General features: G+C 37.2%; 2 protein-coding genes across 7 annotated transcripts in view; both read right to left on the reverse strand.

Moving 5' to 3' along the window:
- Nucleotides 1-2,160: 2,160 nt before the first annotated feature.
- LOC113712412 (beta-1,3-galactosyltransferase 7) lies at nucleotides 2,161-8,682 on the reverse strand. Of its 3 annotated transcripts, none has more exons than XM_027235827.2 (11): nucleotides 8,358-8,682; nucleotides 8,171-8,267; nucleotides 7,950-8,011; nucleotides 7,645-7,850; nucleotides 7,487-7,550; nucleotides 5,021-5,093; nucleotides 4,768-4,888; nucleotides 4,583-4,670; nucleotides 4,275-4,400; nucleotides 3,830-3,939; nucleotides 2,161-2,924 (listed from the first exon to the last, which is right to left on the reverse strand). In XM_027235827.2, exons 1-11 carry the CDS (start codon nucleotides 8,447-8,449, stop codon nucleotides 2,776-2,778), a joined length of 1,188 nt encoding a protein of 395 aa, XP_027091628.1. In that variant the 5' UTR covers nucleotides 8,450-8,682; the 3' UTR covers nucleotides 2,161-2,775. The 3 variants fall into 3 exon arrangements, with proteins under 3 accessions (XP_027091628.1, XP_071923393.1, XP_027091629.1); XM_072067292.1 differs by having other exon boundaries at nucleotides 2,396-2,924; nucleotides 5,021-5,078; nucleotides 8,358-8,606; XM_027235828.2 differs by lacking the exon at nucleotides 8,358-8,682 and having other exon boundaries at nucleotides 2,396-2,924; nucleotides 7,950-8,034.
- Nucleotides 8,683-16,097: 7,415 nt separating this feature from the next.
- Nucleotides 16,098-19,373, reverse strand: part of LOC113708095 (uncharacterized) — a 31,401-nt gene continuing 28,125 nt past the window's right edge. For all 4 annotated transcript variants that reach the window (XM_072068146.1, XM_072068145.1, XM_072068147.1 and 1 more), the window contains one exon: nucleotides 16,098-19,051. In XM_072068146.1, the coding sequence (XP_071924247.1) occupies nucleotides 16,730-17,983 (1,254 nt within the window). In that variant the 5' untranslated portion in view covers nucleotides 17,984-19,051 and the 3' untranslated portion in view covers nucleotides 16,098-16,729. The remainder of the gene's footprint in view (nucleotides 19,052-19,373) is intronic.

Here is a 19,373-nt window from a genome sequence, read left to right on the forward strand (position 1 = left end):
GTGCTGTTGTTCTTTGGTTCAACCCACATTTTGTATAGCTTTTGTTAGCATGGTTGAACCCAGAATTGTGTTTAGCTTTTGTTAAGTTACAATTGACTTCTTCAGTGAACGAGTGCTTTTGTTACTAGCTGGAAATGTAGCTAACCACATGTATTCATGATTTTGGTTTTATATATTGTGTATGTATTAAAATGGTTGTTTGGTTGGCAGGTGAGATTGTTCATTTTTAAGGCGAAACTCTTTCGAAATTTTTTCAAATTTTAACACAATATAATGTTATGATATCCAATCTAGCCTTATATACCATATAAATTATCATGTCCAACAACAAGAATAAACAAAGACATCTTTACAAACGAGAACATTACATTACATACCAACTTGGCCTTGCACAAGTTTGTACCTACACAAATTTGTAGCAACATGCCTAATCAGTTTAAACCTACTAAAGGCTATTTTTTTCCAGCAACTACACTATTTTTAATGCAACATTTTGAGTCCTAGTTCCACAGGCTTTCTTCTTGCATTGTGAACCCATACTGCCATTAATAAGATGCAATCTCCTACCAGTACCAACATCAACATCTGGGCTTTTTCTCAATTTTTGAATTTTTATCCTCATTTCCTTGTTGTCTCCTTCGGCTTTCCTTAGTTCCCTTAACAATTTTGAAATCGTATTCTTTGTATACTCTGACAAGGGCGGATCGTACCATAAAAAAAAATTGCAACAATGAGATGTCTGCATTCAAAATTAATCCGTCATTAGTAATAAAACTTAAATAAATATACCCCAACCACTACGAAGATTATTAAAATTTAAGCATTTGGCTGGTCTCATTACACCGTAATTTCTACATCCACGGAACCTTCTTGACGGATTTGCTGCAGTCCAAGAAGACACTATTCCGCAGGATTCTTGGCAATGGCACTTCACAATTTCCTCTCCATTGTAGTATTCAGCTTTTCCTAGGCTAGATCCTCCAAAATGTGAACTTCCATATGCCTCCTTCCTTGAAGACCGATTTGTAGCTGAGCTAGATGATCATGCGTCCAAATTTCTCCATCTGTTATGCACTTCATTCTGTGTACTTGAAGACATTTTAGTTGTAACCTTGAATTGGGAATAGGTGGAAGAACCCTAATATCTTCCTCTAGCTTCTCGCCAAAGGTTTCCCCCAATTTGGATGCAAAATGTTTAGTGTCTTGCTTCCCGTAGAAATCCTACTGAATACTTCCAAAAAGCCCCTGCCTTGCCGTTGGTTTGTGTACAGAAACATGTGTTTTGGGTGGCGACACCATATAGGTCCTCAATTGGCACAATAATTTTAGTTAAGGGACTTAATTTATGCGATAAAATTTTAAGGGACCAAATCAGCTTTAGTAAAATAGTTTGAGAACTAAATTGACGATTTTCCCCCATGAACTTTTCAACATTCTTGTTTTAGAAAGAAAATGAGGTGAACTTGATTGAACAATTATTTAGTACAACTAATACATTATTATGGCTTCTTGAGAAATACCTTTTAAACTTGTTAAAAGAACTTAATATTAATTAATAGCTTTTTTTTTTTCCTTACAAGGGAATTGTGAAGTCAATCAGCTGAATTCAAAATTACCCGAGTAATGCCTCTACCGGTCGAACAACGTATCTTTCATGGCTTTAACATTTTATTCATCATAGATCTAGCATATGTTAATTTATTAATGTATTCATTTGTGTTTGAAGTTTATCGTGATAGTATATGAGAAATAGCTTGTTAGATACCCCTGCTAAGTTGGCGGTTTACCAACAATCAAATTTACAAGACAAAACAAGAAGCAAAAGAGAGAAAAGGAAAGAACTAGAAAACCGAAAACCCAAAGAATACAAGATCTTGAGTTTATTCTGATCGGTTCGAGGGGTTATAGTCTACCAGGAGATGTTTAATTTCTATGCTTGCTCGGCAAGTTCTTTGCAAGCATCAGATTTTTATTTACATGGGTGAAAAGTATGCATACAGTCAAACACATACTAAATTCACAAACGAGAGAAGAGAGAGAGAGAGCACATGAGTAAAATTGTGCTTACAAAAATAAGTGTCAAGTGCTTACATGTTTTTTTTTTTTTAATGTTTGGGATGTAATACTAGTTAAAAATAAAAAAGAACTTGCCAGACAAACTTAAATAACTTACCCAACCCTTCATAGGTGATTTCATACTTGAAAGTTTCACAAGAAGTTTGCGAAACTGGAGAACTACTGAGCTAGGAAGACTATCATAAGACAGAAAAAGGAAAACAAGAATGTGCTACATTACAAGAGATACAGAGCTACATGCCCAGGTAAAACAACTAAGAAGCGAAGCGGAAACAATATTAATTTTGCCCAAGGGCTGGCAAAGCCCTTGGGCAAAGGATTTGGAGGTGAGGAAGGAGTATTGATTTTCAGTACCAAGTATTCCATCAATACTGATGCTAAATACAGCTACCTCTTACGGGAAAAATTGTTAACAAATCCGGCATTCTCCAATAAGCTGAGCAGAATTCCAATCATCGCAAAATTACTATCTTCTCAGACCCCATCCTTACGTTAAGCTACACTGGGGTCAAAGCCAATGGGTTTCATATCAGACGGGGACAGGCTCTCTTAGCTACGACCATCCAGGGGTAAAATAGCAAGCCTTCATTGGTCTGAATGACGCCCTCTTGTTAGAGCATTAGGTGGCCAACTCAAGACAATGGAAACTGGAATCTCAGCCCACTGTCTCTACCCACAATTATCTGCAACCATACAAAATTAAAATAAAGCATTCCAGACGGCTTCTTCTCCCTCACCACACCTTTCATGTACAAATCTGATTTTCTCTACTGATTTGCAAATTCCACTGCAGCTCCAATCAAATGAAGCAACACATACATTTCCAGCCTGCGCCTTCCATTCACATTCTGCAAGACAACAATGAAGTAAAGAGATGAAAGTGATGGTGAAATAATACTTCAATGAATAACATGTTCTGTACTAAGTACATATCTGCCTATTATTATAGCATCACATATGAAGATGTAAGCTAGTGGTTCATATAACTCCCTGACGCTGACCATATTTTGTGGAAACAAAATTCAAGAGGTGATTGCTGGATAAATATATTAGGAGGAAATGCTAAACATAGTTACGCCAATGCATGAACTGGCCATGATTTCAGGTCCCATTAGGTGATTGTAGGGAATTTAAGCAGAATAGAAGTGAAAATAGTACTTTCCAACCATTAGTTGCCTTTTTTTTCAGTAAGTGCGAATCATTTTGAAAACAAACAAAAAAAATAAATCTCATCATGAATGAGAAAGTCAAAACTAGAGAAACAACAGGCTGGTCTACCACCAAAAAGCATCAAGCTCAATGTCAATGAAAAGAGAGAGTGGAATTCCTCGTTTTGTCAACAGACAAATAGGACTAAAAGCAAGAACTATTTTTTGTACAAAAAGAAGTCTTCCCATAACCTTAAGTTCATGGTTCACTCTCTGCTTCCAGATACCATCTTGATCTTTCAGAAAAACCGCATAAAATTAGGAACAACCATTTTTCTCGAGCTTGATTGCTTTCCTTCTAATAGGGGTAACAGTCTAGAGAGAAAACAAAAGGCTACAAAATTAAGGCCTTAATCTGTCTCATGCTGCAGCCCTGCTTTTTGCAGCTTAAGTTGTTATTTTTGCAGCCTCTCTCATATAATATATCCATCCATAATTACCAGTCCATGTCTAACCCCTCACTAACTCATGGTAGATTTTCTTCACCATAGAAAATATGCAATAAAAAGCAGAAAAGCTTTAATCATACCAACCAAGGAGAATACCTGGTGGGGTTGCACAGCACATGCTGCGCTCATCAATGTGCTCAACTTCAAGACCTATAAACCACGAACCTAGTGATACATCTTCATTTGCATACTTGTGCAATATCGGCCTGTAATTACAGTTATTAGAGAAACAGAATACTGAAAGTCTAACAAGAAATCAGAACAGGACATGCAAAATATGAAACTGTCAAACAAGTGTTGCACAATATTTTCCATTTTACTGTTGGCCCTTTACTAAAGAGGATTTGCAATCAGTTTCAGTTTCAAATTTCATTCAACTGAGACATCCAAAAACTTAAGAATTAGGTCCATCATCAACTTTGATCAAACTTTCAAAGCCTCAATTCACTATTCTTCTGGTGAACAGAATTTTATTTCCATTTACAAGTCACTAAAAAGAAAATAACAGGAATAGTTCAATCCGGAAATAAGTAAATCTTACTGGTTAATTGAGATGTAAGTAGCTAAATCCTTTGAAATCGCATAAATCTGCCCAGTTGCATGTCTAAAATACTTGTTTCCTTCTTCTCCAAATTTCCAGTACTCCGGCTCATGGTATTTGACATTCCTAGACAACAGATATTCATAGCACATAAGAAACTATTACCAGAAGCAGTAGAACAGAACCACCCCCCCCCCCAACCCCCAAAAAAAAACCCAAAAAAAGAAAACAAAAAAAGGGAGCATAATGTGAATGGAGTAAAAAAATAAACACATAAAAAGAATCATTGTAGAAAGCTTCATTATTACTTTGAAGAAAGAACAGGCCCAGATTTCATACATCCAATGTAAATTCTTGGTTTTGATCTATGACGCGCAAGAGTTGCACCTAGCACACCTGAAAGAGACAACATTGCTGACTAATGAGTTACATCATCGTAAACAGAGAGATCCTTAATCTGTATAAAATGAAAGGAGAGTAAGCCAGAAAGTACCCAGATTCACATGTACATCATCATCAACCTTGACATAGAAATCAGCATCCCACTTTGCTACAGCAGTGGAGAAGAAAATTTTTGTTTTAGCTGATAATTCATGGTATCCTTCTACATGCTCCTGCAAGAGATTGAGACTTGAGCACTAATAAAAAGGTGCTTACATGCGAAGGGTTGGACCGACAAAAGGGCAATGGCAGTAAATTCTTTTATCTTTATCCTGTTCAAACTGGACGAAGGGATTATATATTACCAGCCTGAGGAAATCCTTGTGTTGAGCTTCTTCAGAATCAATAGCTCGGTCCAGTATGCTGTTAGATGTTGCACTGGATTAATCAACATAGACAACTATCAGCTCAACTTTGTTTTCCAGTTTTACCTATAACAGCAATAGTGTCTGAAACGATATGCACAACCAGTATGTTCCATGCATCTATTTGAAGATGAGAAGAGAAGCTATGCAGCTATGCTAAGTTCTTGTAACAAGCGAGAAACCATAAAGACACTAAATTCTCAAATTAACATCAAGGAATGGTTCTGATGCCCGTTATGCTTACATTAATACGGCCATGTCTAGGGGGGGTAATTTGTCATGCCATTTAATTTTGTGGGGTATCAGTAACTGTTTGGACGTCAAAAATCTTAACCCTAGATCTGCCTCTTTAATTTGATTGCTTGTGATGGCACGAGTTATTTAGCTCATTCCTGTTAGTGTCTGTAAACATTACAGTATTGATTGGAAAACTTACCAAAGCAAACACTACTTGACCTACGTACAACCTTCCCCTTCCATTTACAATTCACACACCCTTACTCCATGTACAATAGTCTAGCTCAAAAACCAATAAATTACCATATTCACTTGATTCCCTGTTCATCTTCAAATATCAGGTAATGCACATGATGCCTTCAAACACTGATTTAACTTGCAGCTAACCAAAATTGTAAAGTTCATCCATCAAAGCAGACAATAAACTAAAATGTGGTCTATCTTTGGCTTCTTGATATTAACAATATATGAAACTCCACTCCTTAAGTATCTTCTCTGGCATACCAATAAACTAGAGATTTTTTTCCCAAAAAAAAAAAAAAAGATTCTTGCTTATGATGGCCTGCCCTAAATTTCAATCAAATTCAGGGCATCTAAAAACCTAACAAAGCCGTTTCTGTAACTAAACACTAGAAAATGCAGAGCACCGGCTAAAAAGCTCATGAGTTTTCACCAAATTAGGCTCAATAAATATCATTTTATATTCTAAAAGTAGCTTCTAGCTATGCTGAAGCAAACACTTTTTCACAAAGCTTATCAGTTTCCCCATTTAGAAGTTGTTGATGACCACGATAAAGAAAACGAAGCATGCTGGGTTCACGAGCTAAAAATGCTAGCATAGTACTGAAGGCAAACAAGAAAATGCTATTGGTTTCTAGCTTTAATCAAATTTTGGGAATTAGTGCACGCTGAAGAACTGGTACTCCAACAGCCATCCTACATAGACTAGAATAGCCCAGGTATAAATACCACAAAGGGACCCTACATGGGTTCCTAGGACTTAAAACGGAGTGTCTCTTTATGACCACCAAAAAATATATTTCTGCTTATATTTGACAATACACGAAAAATGAAAGAGAACAAATGTCAATCGTCCTGAACTCCTACCAGCATGTTACTCTTACAACAGAAAAGAAACTTAAGATTATTACAAGTCATGTATTCACCATGAGCCAACCCAATATGATATTTCCAGTGAAGCTTCTAAAATCAGATAGACTCGTGCCAAAATCCATTTCTAGAAGCCCGTGATAGTTGTAATGGGATTTTCCTAATAAGCATAAGCCAACTCAATTCAATAATCCTCATGATGTTTTTTCACGATCAAAAACTCCAAAATCTTAAGTCACTTATGTGTCCGTGAAAAGTGCAACAACTGATTTTCACCTAACAACCCCAGAAGGCACATCAGAAAACCCTCCCCTCCTACTAGATCAGAGAAATTGTAAGACAATACTCTTACATCTATTCAAACAGGGAAGCATGTTTTACAACAATACACTAGCACACACTGAAAGAACTAACTTTCGGTCATTGTGGCATTATCATGATCAGGAATTAGTTATTGTAGACAATAATTCATTTGCAAGAAGCTTGCTATTTGCATATTGAGATATATGCTTCAAAAGTCTCCTTAAAAAGAAAACATAGCTTAACCACCATCTAGTTTGTTATCATTCTGTGTTATCATTCTGAATACCCTTTAAATTCAAGTGCTGTTGCTTGGAAAACAAGACAAGCTTTCTCTGTATTTTGGGTTTATGATAAAACCAATAATTGGAGAAATCTGAATAAAGAACCATAAGGAGACTGTAAGCAATTCCTTGCTTACGAGTTGCCATATGTGGACCAAACACATAATTTGTTATGAACAAAAGTGGGGTTAAAATTATGATTTAGTGATCTGTTGATATACATCCTACACGGGGCTGTTAACTCTATTGGCAAGCCACACAAAAAAGACCTAGAGGAGCGCAACAGAATAGTTGCTGCTAATAAATTTGACCTTTTGCACAATTGATGTGAAAATAAGTCTTAATTTTCACAAATATGATCAAACATTTCTAGGGATGGAACAGCATCTTGGACTGGCACTTTGACATACGCAACTCTTTAAAGAAAAAATTCCTCAACAATTAAGCTTTTGAAGTGAACGAAGTTGCAGATTACCTATGGCCAATCATAAAACGGACAACAATCCCCTTCTCTTCCTCCAGTTTGACAAGCTTTTCACCTAATGTAATGACAAGAAAAGAAAAAATCTTTATATCTGAAAAGTCTGCAGCGTCTTGAGATCCATAAGGATGTGAAGAATGAATTTTAATTACCTTGAGGCATCCATGTCTCTCTAACTGAATCACGCCTTTTCCTGCTACTAAAAGCAGTATTGATTCCAATAACTATGAACGCCTTCTTTCTTGGAGCCCCTTCTTTGGAAGATGCAGATGAACTCCTATCAGGTTTCCCCATTTCCTTGCTACTCCTACTGGCCGCCAACTCCATCTGAAGCATCGAAATCGACTTGTCCAATGTCCTAGTAAAATAACATTAGCAATCTACTCAATATAAAAGTTCCACTAAAAAGACAAAGAACAAGAAAAAAGAGGAACAAAAATAATGAAAATTAACTTACTGAATTGCTTCATGGGTTTTATAAACCTCATCCATCACATCCTTATCCTGTTCTCCTGATTTCTAATTCAACCAAAAATCGTATTCTGAATATAGATAAGCATCAAAAGATCTGTACTTTTTTCACAATTCTAACTGCCCCATTAAAATTGAGCAATTGTGAAAAATAAACTCACAAAACAGAAAACAAAACTTTTTAAACTGGAATTGAACTAAACTGACCTTCTTGGTTGTACAGTCCTCAGAGATGATCTGAAGCTCTTGCTCCCGTCTGTGCTGAGATATCAGCTGACCGCCAGATTCTGGTGGGACCCAAAATCTGCAAAACCCAGATCAATTGAAACACCAAAAAAAAAAAACTAAACTAAATCAAAATCCAATTTTCCAAATTGATAAAAAGGCCGCTGACCTGTTAGTAAAGAGCATGCCAATAAAGAAGAAGGAAATAGAGAAAATAGGAATCCATTTCACAGACACTTTTCCACTGCTTCTGCTCTTCATATTTTTCTCTATCTATTACTATTACAGAAACAGTGGCAGTGCCAAATTCCCCACAGAGTCAAGCCAAGATCAAATTTTGATCAAGTGGGTTCCAATTATTTGCGTATTTTTCCTGGGTCGGGACGTGAAAGATGGCGCTGATGGAGCTGAAGGCCTTAAAGGAAGGGGAATATGGGAAAATACTCTATTTTGATTGAAGAATTGATGGAAGATGGGAATAATTTGAAATATTCAAAGAATGTGGGTGGGATACATCGGTCATATTCTAAAAAGTCATAACTCGGAGACGGCGTGGCCGTCAGCAGGCGTCAACAGCTGAGCTGCCTGGCAAATGCCGAACTTTTATTGTTAGTACTTTTTTTTATTGTGCTTTTGGTTCTCTCCTTTTTTTAGATGGTATCAATTTGGTCCTCTCACAATTGAGTTGAATCAGGGTATAAACTAGGGTTAATATCAGAAACCTCCCTTGAGGTTTCTTCTAATCACACCTAGCACCCTTCAAGTTTTCGAAATCACACTTAGCACCCCTGGAATGACAATTTTGGTATCATTGTCAACCCCTCATTATTTTTGTTCCACTTTTACCCTCCTTGTGAACTCTATTTACGTAACTCACATCCCACCAACTTTGGTAACACTACAAAATCGTGCCTGAACAGTGTAACATGTTTTGAACATTTTGTAATTTTATGTAAGTTTCTTGTACATCTTTATAATAGATTGTGTTTTTGTTATTAAGTTTTACAAATAATTCACATAGAGTTACACATTGTTTAAAAAATGTTACATTGATCTGAACGGAGATAAAAGAAAAATGTGAATATGGATTCTCATAATGGCAACAATAGTTTCAATATGTGGTTGTAGTTGTAAATAAACTTGCTCTTCCATTTTTGTGAAAATGAGGTAGTATAAATAGCTTTTTGTGCATCCTAGTTGAATGGAGTTTATAAGTTATTAATATTGCGATACCCTATTGTCAAGTAGAAATTGCTTGTTGATGCTATATACTCATGAATTCCCATCATCTTTGAAATACTTTCAGATTGTGTTATTATTCACTTAGGAATTGCAAAAAGTTAACATTACTGGAAACTCCATGACTATTTAATATTAGGGAGTGGGATAGGAACAGTTGTTAGATCAACCATCCCTATATAGTGTAACATTTTTTGAACATTTTGTAATTTTATGTAAATTTCTTGTACATCGTTACAATAGAAATGTGATAAATTGTTAGTGTATATATGGGTCCAATATGTAATAATCGTATTTGTGTTGATAAGTTTTACAAATAGTTCAATTAGAGTTACACTTTGTACAAAAAATATTACATAATTACAGAATAGTTTTACATAATTTAGGGAAAACCTCAAGGGAGGTTTCCGAAATTAACTCTACATAAATAGAGTTCACAAGGAGGGTAAAAGCGGAACAAAAATAATGAGGGGTTGACAATGATACCAAAGTTGTCATTCCAGGGGTGCTAAGTGTGATTTCGAAAACATGAGGGGTGCTAGGTGTGATTAGAAAAAACCTCAAGGGAGGTTTCTGATATTAACCCGTATAAACTAGTCTAATTAAGGTGAATACCTTATTGTTTAAGCAAGTTTGATTATTTTGATGAATTTGAGTTGCTATTCAAATTTAACTTATTTACTTACCTAATCGAGTTCAAATAAGTTTTTACCAAATTGAACTGAGGTTGAATTTTTAATTTATAAATTCTAATTTATGCTAAATTAGCTAAACTCGAACTGAATTTAAAAGTTTATCAAATATAAAATACTATTCAAATTTATTTTGCTTAGTTCACAAAACAAGTTCAAACGAATTCGTACTTAGTCGCAAATCGAGTAGTTTAATGGGTCTTTCAATCCTAAGTTGAACCTTGAGTTATTGAATTTTTTGAATGGGATATGAATGGCAAAAGCTTTTCTCTTTTGACGTCTAGAACTTTTGAAAAGGCTATATGGACCTTTAAGCATGCTTAGTCTTTATTTTTGGACTTAATTAATTATATTAAATTAAAAGAATTAGTCATAGTTGTTTAATCCACATATATGCGAAGATGCCTAATGCAAAATTATGTTACCTTTTTTTCTAGATCACATTTAATTATCTTTTTTTAGGACAAATTTTTATTTTTAATACAATATCCATTAGTATTTGGACTTGTCACATAATCTCCTCCTTAATGATATTATAACTATGTAATTTGGTAGAGCTCTTTCTGAGCATTAATAGATTCATTCTTTTTGTTATGTTGTTAATTTAAAAGATCAAGTTGGGTGTAGTGTAAGAAATTTGGAAACAAGACTAAGAAAGAAGAAAAAAAACACAAATATATTAATTGTTACAATCATCAATGTTTCCCCTAAAAGCAATCTTAGCAATTTGGGATCAAATAAGTCCTTACTTCTCCATCCTAAGTTCAAACTTTTGTTGCATTGAAAACTTGTACCTTTAGAATAAATAATTAAATAAGGTATGAATTTGAAAATTTAGCATTTTTAATATTTTTTAATTATATATACCATGAGTAATTTTGTCAACTAACATAGTTCAAATTGGTTAAAAAAATAAAATATTCAAATAATATTCAGTTAAAATTCAAAAGCAATTTGTCAAATCTATTGAATTTACAAAGTTTAAATTGCTGAGGTAATAATACCACCAAATGAAACCTTTGGGGAACATAATAGGATAATGCAAAACCGATGGACTCAAATGGAGATTGGCCCATTTAGTTCATTTGTCTTTTTACATATTAGATTTATTAGATACATCGAAGGTTGCAAATGGCGTGGATGCATGTCCACGGCCACAACGTTGGAGCCGCTGATCGGTAGCATTCGGCTTTTTCCTGAAAACCGGATTAGATGTCGTGTGGAACTTCTTGGTATTTGCGTAGAAAGTCCGCTGTCTTAGACATAATTTTAGAAATGCAAAAGGCGTGGGACAGTTTGGACCGTTTGGTTTCCGTTGTTTGAAATGAGCTAGGAGGATAACACCGCACGATGTGCGGTGTGATTTTCAATATTGCCTATAAATGCTCAATTATTCAAATTTAGATATTAAATATGAAAAGTTACATAAAAATGCATCAATATCTTTGCAGTTATGTTTTTGTAATTTTATTAAATAGTAAAAATAAGCTACAGTTTTAGCTTTTTGTAGTTTTAGAAGTTTTTTTTCATAAAAGGAACTTTAAAATAATATACAATCATACAAAATGAGAATAAAATCCCCAAACAGTCATCTTGCAACTAAAAGATGGTGGGGCATAACATCATAATAAAAGATATCCTATTGTTAGCATCCTATACATTAGCTAAACAATCTACCATCTGATTTGCTTCACTGCTTACATGCTTTGATCAAGACTTGCTGCCAAAATACGATAAGATACCTACAATCAGTTATAACCATAGCACATTGTAAATAGCAGTATCATATTGGTTTAAAAGATTAAAAATATTAATAGCATCAACTTCCAATTCCAGTTTGTAGCAATAATGATCTATGAAGATTAGAAGCTATTCCCGATCTTTTACTGATCCGATGGTCCAAAATCCATATCAATTCCTTACAACTACAGCAACTCCAAAATTGCCTTTTGAAACCCTACCAGTGATAAGTTTTCAAAAGCCATCCTTAGGACGAGTCTCTATAGAATCATAACTTCATATTTTTCCCTAGCCATGGTCTGTTTGGGTTCTGAAAAGGAGTAATTAGAGGTATTCAAAAGAGGAGAGGATTGAAGTTTGCCAAAATAGAAAGATTAGATTTGTTTTTGTGACAGCCCCACCTCACCCTACGGCGAACCAAAGGGTTCAGCGGACCGCCTGTCCAGCTCTCGCCAGGACTACGGAGTCGAATCACACAAATCCGATATTACGCGAGATAGGATCCAAAAGAAATCAACGATTGAAGACCGCCAAGCTTAAACATGGAGAAAACGCTTTCATATATACATGTCACTAGGTTTACAATTCAAATGGAACCAGTGAAACGAAATACATTTAGGGTTTGCTCATTCTCGAGGAGCTATACAACAGAACAAAAGATTTTCTAACTAGCTCAACTCGCTTCTCAAAATCATGATTTCCAAAGGAGGTTCCTGTAAGGAAAACAAAGATAACGAGGAGGGGGTGAGCTTACGCCCAATGAGGTACCAAACATGTAGCAGAAAAATCAGGTATTTCACGTTATACAAACCAGATACACATGCTCGCTATAAAGTAAGACAGGTAAACACAAGAACTCAAATAGGAAGGATACAGGTGACTCTCAGGAGCCAGCTTTCCAGCGCAGTACTTGATCCAAGCCGGTTGACTCTCCGTCAACGTATATAGAACCAACACGTCCGTAGATCCCATTTTACACCAAATTCCGTCCACCAAACACCCCTTTACCGGGCCCGCTCACCTCAATAGAAACAGAAATGGTAATACTCGAGTATACCGGAATCAAGGGTCTCAATACCGAAAGATCCCAAAACAGACTACCGTGGTTCGTTATCTAATCGTCCAGGCCTTTGCCGGCCCGACTCGAATAATTTAGCCACAGGATTTGAGCTCATAGGTCACAGAAAGGTCGTTGGTTACAAGTGTCCAAACGACGTCCGAACAGATACAGATACAGATACAGATACATATATCAGATACAGATACAGATTCAGATTGACACCAAAATTGGCATATGAACAGACAAGAGAACGAGTGTGATAAAGTACACCCTCGTCTCAAACAAATTAAACAGATTGCAGAGCAGAAATCAAGTTAAACAGCAATGGAGGGGAGTGGTACACTCACCGGTTCAAGTACAGATACCTCAAAAGTTTTCACTTCGGATTGGCTTTAATCGCCAAGAAACCCTAAAATAATCAAAGTAAACCAATTGAAGGTTTCACATCCAGAATCGAGTAAACAAAATGCACATGTAAGGCTCGACTACTAGTCGTATGCCTCGCCAAATAATTACTAATGCAAGGGTACAAAACATGATTTTTGGGAACAAAAAGGTAACATGAAGCCCTAGGTTCAACAACCCAAAAGCCCTTCATTTCTATCACAAGCCAATTCAAACTTAAAGGAACCAATCGGCCTAGAAAAATTGGACAGCACTTCCCCTAAATTTGTGACGACCCCACCTTCCCCTAAGGCGAACCAGAGGGTTTGGCGGGTCGCCTGCCCAGCTCTCGCCGGGACTCAGTCGTTCCTTAATCAAATTCGAAATAAAACCACAAGAATTCATATAGCAAACATCGAAACTTATATACATTGACAAACCCAAACGGAAGTGTAAAGATTGAATATACAAAGGTTCTCAATCCTTCATACGTCCAGCCCGTGCCAAGCACAAGGCGAGAACCACTACAAAAGAAACAAAAGAAACAAAAGAACTAAACTGGCTAGTCTGTGCTCTCATTCTGCTCGCCGTCCCCTGTTAAGGAAAACAAAACTAAAGGGGTGAGCTAAAAGCTCAGTGAGGTTCCGAACAGGTAATCAAACAAACAATTCAATATATCGCACATGGAGTATCAATAATTCAAGAAACATTTTCAATGGAAAGCGATAGTAACATTCATTAAAAGGATACGGGCTCACATGGAGCTATTTGTTTGTTCGTTCTCTTGACATTTCCCCTTATTCCTCCAATCGTTTCCAATATATTTTTTTGTAAGTAGAATCCCTCGTTCATCTCTTTTTTTTTTCTTCCGGACGTTGGCCGGACTCCACCCATCCGGACATTGACCGGACTCCTCCCATCCGGACGTAGCCGGACTACAAGGTAATACTCGAGTATACCAAATTCACCCAGGGTCACCATATCGCCCGATTCGATCGGTAACGAAGGGCAGTGGCCAGTTCAGCCAAACGGCTTACATTCATGCACAACTAGCATTTAATCATTAATCATTGAAAATTTCATATTTATTTAGGTCGAGTGCGATAAAGTACACACTCGCCTAGAAAACGCGTTTTAACAATCATTGAAAGCACGTAACACATTATCAATTCATAATAACAGGCCAATAAGTCAAGGGATATAGCAAACAAGGAACACTCACCTAGGCACGCAAAATAATGTGTAAAATATCCCTCCGGATAACCCTCAGTCACTGAAAAAACCTAAGATTGAACAAGAGAACACATTATAGTTTATCGAGCAAAACAAAGAAACCCGACTCATTAGGAGTAAAACGTGTAAAGATGACTTCCAAGTAAGAAGAGGGTTGTTGGGAACCAAGGATGAAAAACATATGGAAAAACAAAAAGACTCTTAAAATCGTACTTGAAAGTAGTTCACTTGTGACCGATAAAACCCTAACTCACACTTCTATATTTTGGGTACGGAGTAAGTAAACATTTGGCGTTTTAAATCGAAGAGGTATCATGTTTGGAAATGATAAAACAGTCATAATATTTGTCAAACGAAAATATACAAATTCCAATAAAAACTTAGTCCTTGAGTGAAAATTTGGGCAGCACACCCTTTGTGTTTACCTAATTTCCCAGCCATTTTGGCTTCATTATTTTCTCAAATCAGTCCCAACATCTCATACAAAAATAATCTCACTTCCAAAAGCCGTTCACTAGGCTTCAAGTCATTCAAGTCATTTAGCTAGGAAATTAACCGGAAAGGAAAGTCAAGCCCTAAAATATGCAAGCAAGTACAATGAGACTCGATAACGAGTCGTAAACCAATGCCAAATATGACCCCAATAGGGTTCCATAAACATATACAATCATTAGAGAAAACCAGAAAATTCGGAAATGCAATTAGCTTTGGCCCTAAAAAAAACAGTTTTTGACTTCCTTTTTGCGGTAATGGCACCAAATGCCCTATGATTATCGGACGAAGGTGTAAGACCCACCATTTCGAAGCTAAAAGATAGGGCTACAACATCACAGAAGGTCACTCAACCCAAATCCTAGCACAACTAGGTCAAAAATGCAAAATACTATACCAGAATTCCCAAAACAGGTTTGCAAATCACACAAAACTGTAATTACTATAACTCAGTCTATACAAGTCCAAATGCCGAAATTCCAAAGGAATATGATAGCTAAGACATCCAGTAACATTTCATCAGAAGACACCAACTTCAAAATCCAAACCAAATCCAGTCAAAATAGGCAATTACTATCGCAGTTCCGCACATTCTGTTCACCAAAAACAGCAACAGTAAAAACGGCATAACTCTCTCTATACTACTCCAAATGCCCTGAAATTTTGTAGACACTTCATACTCACCAATACCTACAACTTTCATGTTTTGAGCAAAGTCCAATTCGGCCTCTAGCTATGACCTAAAATTTCGGACAGAATGTAGCTTCAAGAACCCTAATTTTCCAGAAATTCTTCCAAATCCAAAATTGATTGCAATTATCAACTAGTCACACCTACTAGAGTCAAAGCCCCTTATTACCAACCATCAAAAACAACCACACCATCAAGATCATATGCAACCAGAAAATTCCTCATAAAATGGAAAACTTCACCAAATCAAGCCAAACCAAGAAATAAATCATATATTCCAACACTCAAGCCACTTCTAAGCATAAGATAACCATCATTAGGTGTAGTAGAGGTTCAAGTATCACTTACCAAGTAATCAAGAGAGATAGGGAGTGTGGACACCTTAGCTCTCCAAAAAAAACTTCACTAAGCACTCAAGAGCACCAAAGGAAGGAATTTTATGGAGTAGATTCTAGTTTAAGCACTTGAGTTGGGTGATTTGAGCTTGTTGGAAGCTTAAACTTGGAAGAGTTTTTCTTTCTTCTTGGATGAGAGGTTCGGCCATCAAGGAGCAAGAAATGGTAAGTTTTGTTCAATTTTTAAGATATTTAAACAAGTGGTCAAAAGGTCAAAAAAAATAGAATAGTAAACCATAAAGTCCACCCAATGGGAACATGACACATGGCACCTCATTAAATGCATTCTTATCATTCTTTTCTCTCTCACATCAATCACTTCACACACACTACTTATCTCTTAACACCCGACAAAATTTCCACAGTATCCGAAACTTAACCGTATTGGCCGAATTTTCCCGAACTTTTCGCACTCGTGGGTCCCACGTCCAATATATATTCTTACTGTTCTAAAACTACTCCAATACTAGAAAAATCATCTTACAACTCTAATTGCTCATAAAATCCATCAAGAAAATATTCCTAAGCCAGAAAATGCAGAAAACATGCAATTAAGGGGAAATAAACCCTCGGAAAAAAATATTAGGGTTTTACGGGTTCTCACACTCTCTCCCCCTTAAGAAATTTCGTCCTCGAAATTTTTACCTTCATTTGCCTCAGACGAGTCCGGAACTGCTTGGTTGCCTAACGCATAACTTTTTGCTGGCCCATTCATTCGGTTCCTTCTTTCATGGGTTTGTTTCAGTTTGGTTCCTTCCACTTGTTGAGCACTACCCTCTCGTGGCTGTTTCTTCGGGCAATTGATAAGTTGATGACTGCTACTCCCACAAATCAAACATTTTCCCCTTTTCCGCCAGCAATCATTCTCAGTGTGATTTGCCTTTCCACAGTATCCACAGGCCAATCGAGGAGCTACTGTTGGATCTTCTCGAGAAATGTCCTTCGATCCGATCTGACTTCCTTTCATAGACCTTTCATCTAATGCTCTTAATGTCCAAGGTGGGCGAGGTGAATGGTTCACTTTTTGCACTTTGGAGAGCATTGTCTTTTCTCTGGATTCCTCAGGTGTGCTGTTGGATGTATCTCTTTTCCGCGTTTGACAGGCTTTTACTTGGGCTTTCACATCCTCAATTCTTTGGGCCTTCTCAAGAGCCTCTGTAAAGGTATTAACTTGGACTGCCGCTAATGCCTCCTGGATTTCCAAATTTAGTCCTTGTATAAATCGTCGTATTCTCCGTCGCTCCGTAACCACCAATTCGGAAGCGAATTTAGACAGTCTAGTAAATTTGGTCTCATATTCGGCCACACTTAGGGTTCCCTGACGCAACCCAATAAATTCGTCCTCTCTCCTTTCTTGGACTAAAGGTGGGAGATACTTTTCGTTAAATGCCCTTACAAAGTTCGCCCATGTCCATATCGTCTGTTCTCTTTCCCACTTGGCCTTAATTACATTCCACCACGCGCGGGCTGGTCCTTCGAATTGAAATACAGCAAAATTTACTTGTCTTTGCTCCGTATAATTCAAAGCCGCAAAGATATTAATCATCGCCTCCAACCACTGCTCAGCTATATCCGGATCAGGCCCTCCTTGAAATTTCGGAGGTAGAAACTTTTGGAACCTCTCAAGAGCCTTATCCTCTCCGATCTCAGGATTCCGGGGTTGATTCACTGGCATTTGACCTTGTTGATCTACCAGTCGTGCTAAGATATTTGTCATTTGGTGCATCGCCGTCGCCATTTGATCTCCAGCCTCAACCCTCGGTCCCTGTTCTTGCTCGGCCACTGTTTCCCTTTCTTCTCTCGGTTCTTGAGCTTGCCTAGCTCCACGGCCGCGACTAGCTCCACGTCCACGACTACGTCTCCCGTCCATATATATGTTTTTCCCCCTCTCTTTTCTTTTCTTTTCCCCCAAAAAGGTAATTGAGTAAATAAACAAAGGAAATTGACTACAATAACAAATTCTTGCACTCCAAATACACAATTAAATATATACGCACATAACACGCCATATCAAGAAGACAGATAAGCAAATACACATCTACATATCAAGTTGGACAGATAATCATGTACACACAGGTATACTGACGTCATGTAGTAACAATATATAGGTAAATCAAAAGGAAAAGGTGAAGTCGTCCCAGTATCAGCCCGTCCGGTCTCTCACGTCACTTACTATCCAAACCAGATGGCCCTAACCTCTTGTGCCCATTCTAGTCAGACAAAGCCTGTTCATGTTCCTAAAATGCAAGTCTCAAGTACTTAACAGCACCGCAACTCAAGAGTACTCAGGCACGAGAATCCGAAATAAGATAATTCACATCTCGAGCTGCAGTCCCAAGAGTAAACTATCTACGATCGGAATTCCTACCTGACATACCTATCTGTGGTCCTCAGATACCATGAGAAAGATTTAAGGCCTATAACATTCGCAATTCAAGGCTTCACTTAATCCCTCATACTTATTCACCACTTAGTCCAGGGTCACTCCACGCAGAGACCACGCGAAGCAGCTATAGGTTTTATTGCTCAATCACTTAACTTTCAAGTCAAATCAAATCCCACAGTCCGGCATCCTAAACTTCAAGCCTAGGATACACTACAGAGATCTAAAGCCTAAGCTCTGATACCAACTGTGACGACCCCACCTTCCCCTAAGGCGAACCAGAGGGTTTGGCGGGTCGCCTGCCCAGCTCTCGCCGGGACTCAGTCGTTCCTTAATCAAATTCGAAATAAAACCACAAGAATTCATATAGCAAACATCGAAACTTATATACATTGACAAACCCAAACGGAAGTGTAAAGATTGAATATACAAAGGTTCTCAATCCTTCATACGTCCAGCCCGTGCCAAGCACAAGGCGAGAACCACTACAAAAGAAACAAAAGAAACAAAAGAACTAAACTGGCTAGTCTGTGCTCTCATTCTGCTCGCCGTCCCCTGTTAAGGAAAACAAAACTAAAGGGGTGAGCTAAAAGCTCAGTGAGGTTCCGAACAGGTAATCAAACAAACAATTCAATATATCGCACATGGAGTATCAATAATTCAAGAAACATTTTCAATGGAAAGCGATAGTAACATTCATTAAAAGGATACGGGCTCACATGGAGCTATTTGTTTGTTCGTTCTCTTGACATTTCCCCTTATTCCTCCAATCGTTTCCAATATATTTTTTTGTAAGTAGAATCCCTCGTTCATCTCTTTTTTTTTTCTTCCGGACGTTGGCCGGACTCCACCCATCCGGACATTGACCGGACTCCTC

This window comes from Coffea arabica, chromosome 10e (genome assembly GCF_036785885.1).
Source record: "Coffea arabica cultivar ET-39 chromosome 10e, Coffea Arabica ET-39 HiFi, whole genome shotgun sequence".
Lineage (NCBI taxonomy): Eukaryota > Viridiplantae > Streptophyta > Magnoliopsida > Gentianales > Rubiaceae > Coffea > Coffea arabica.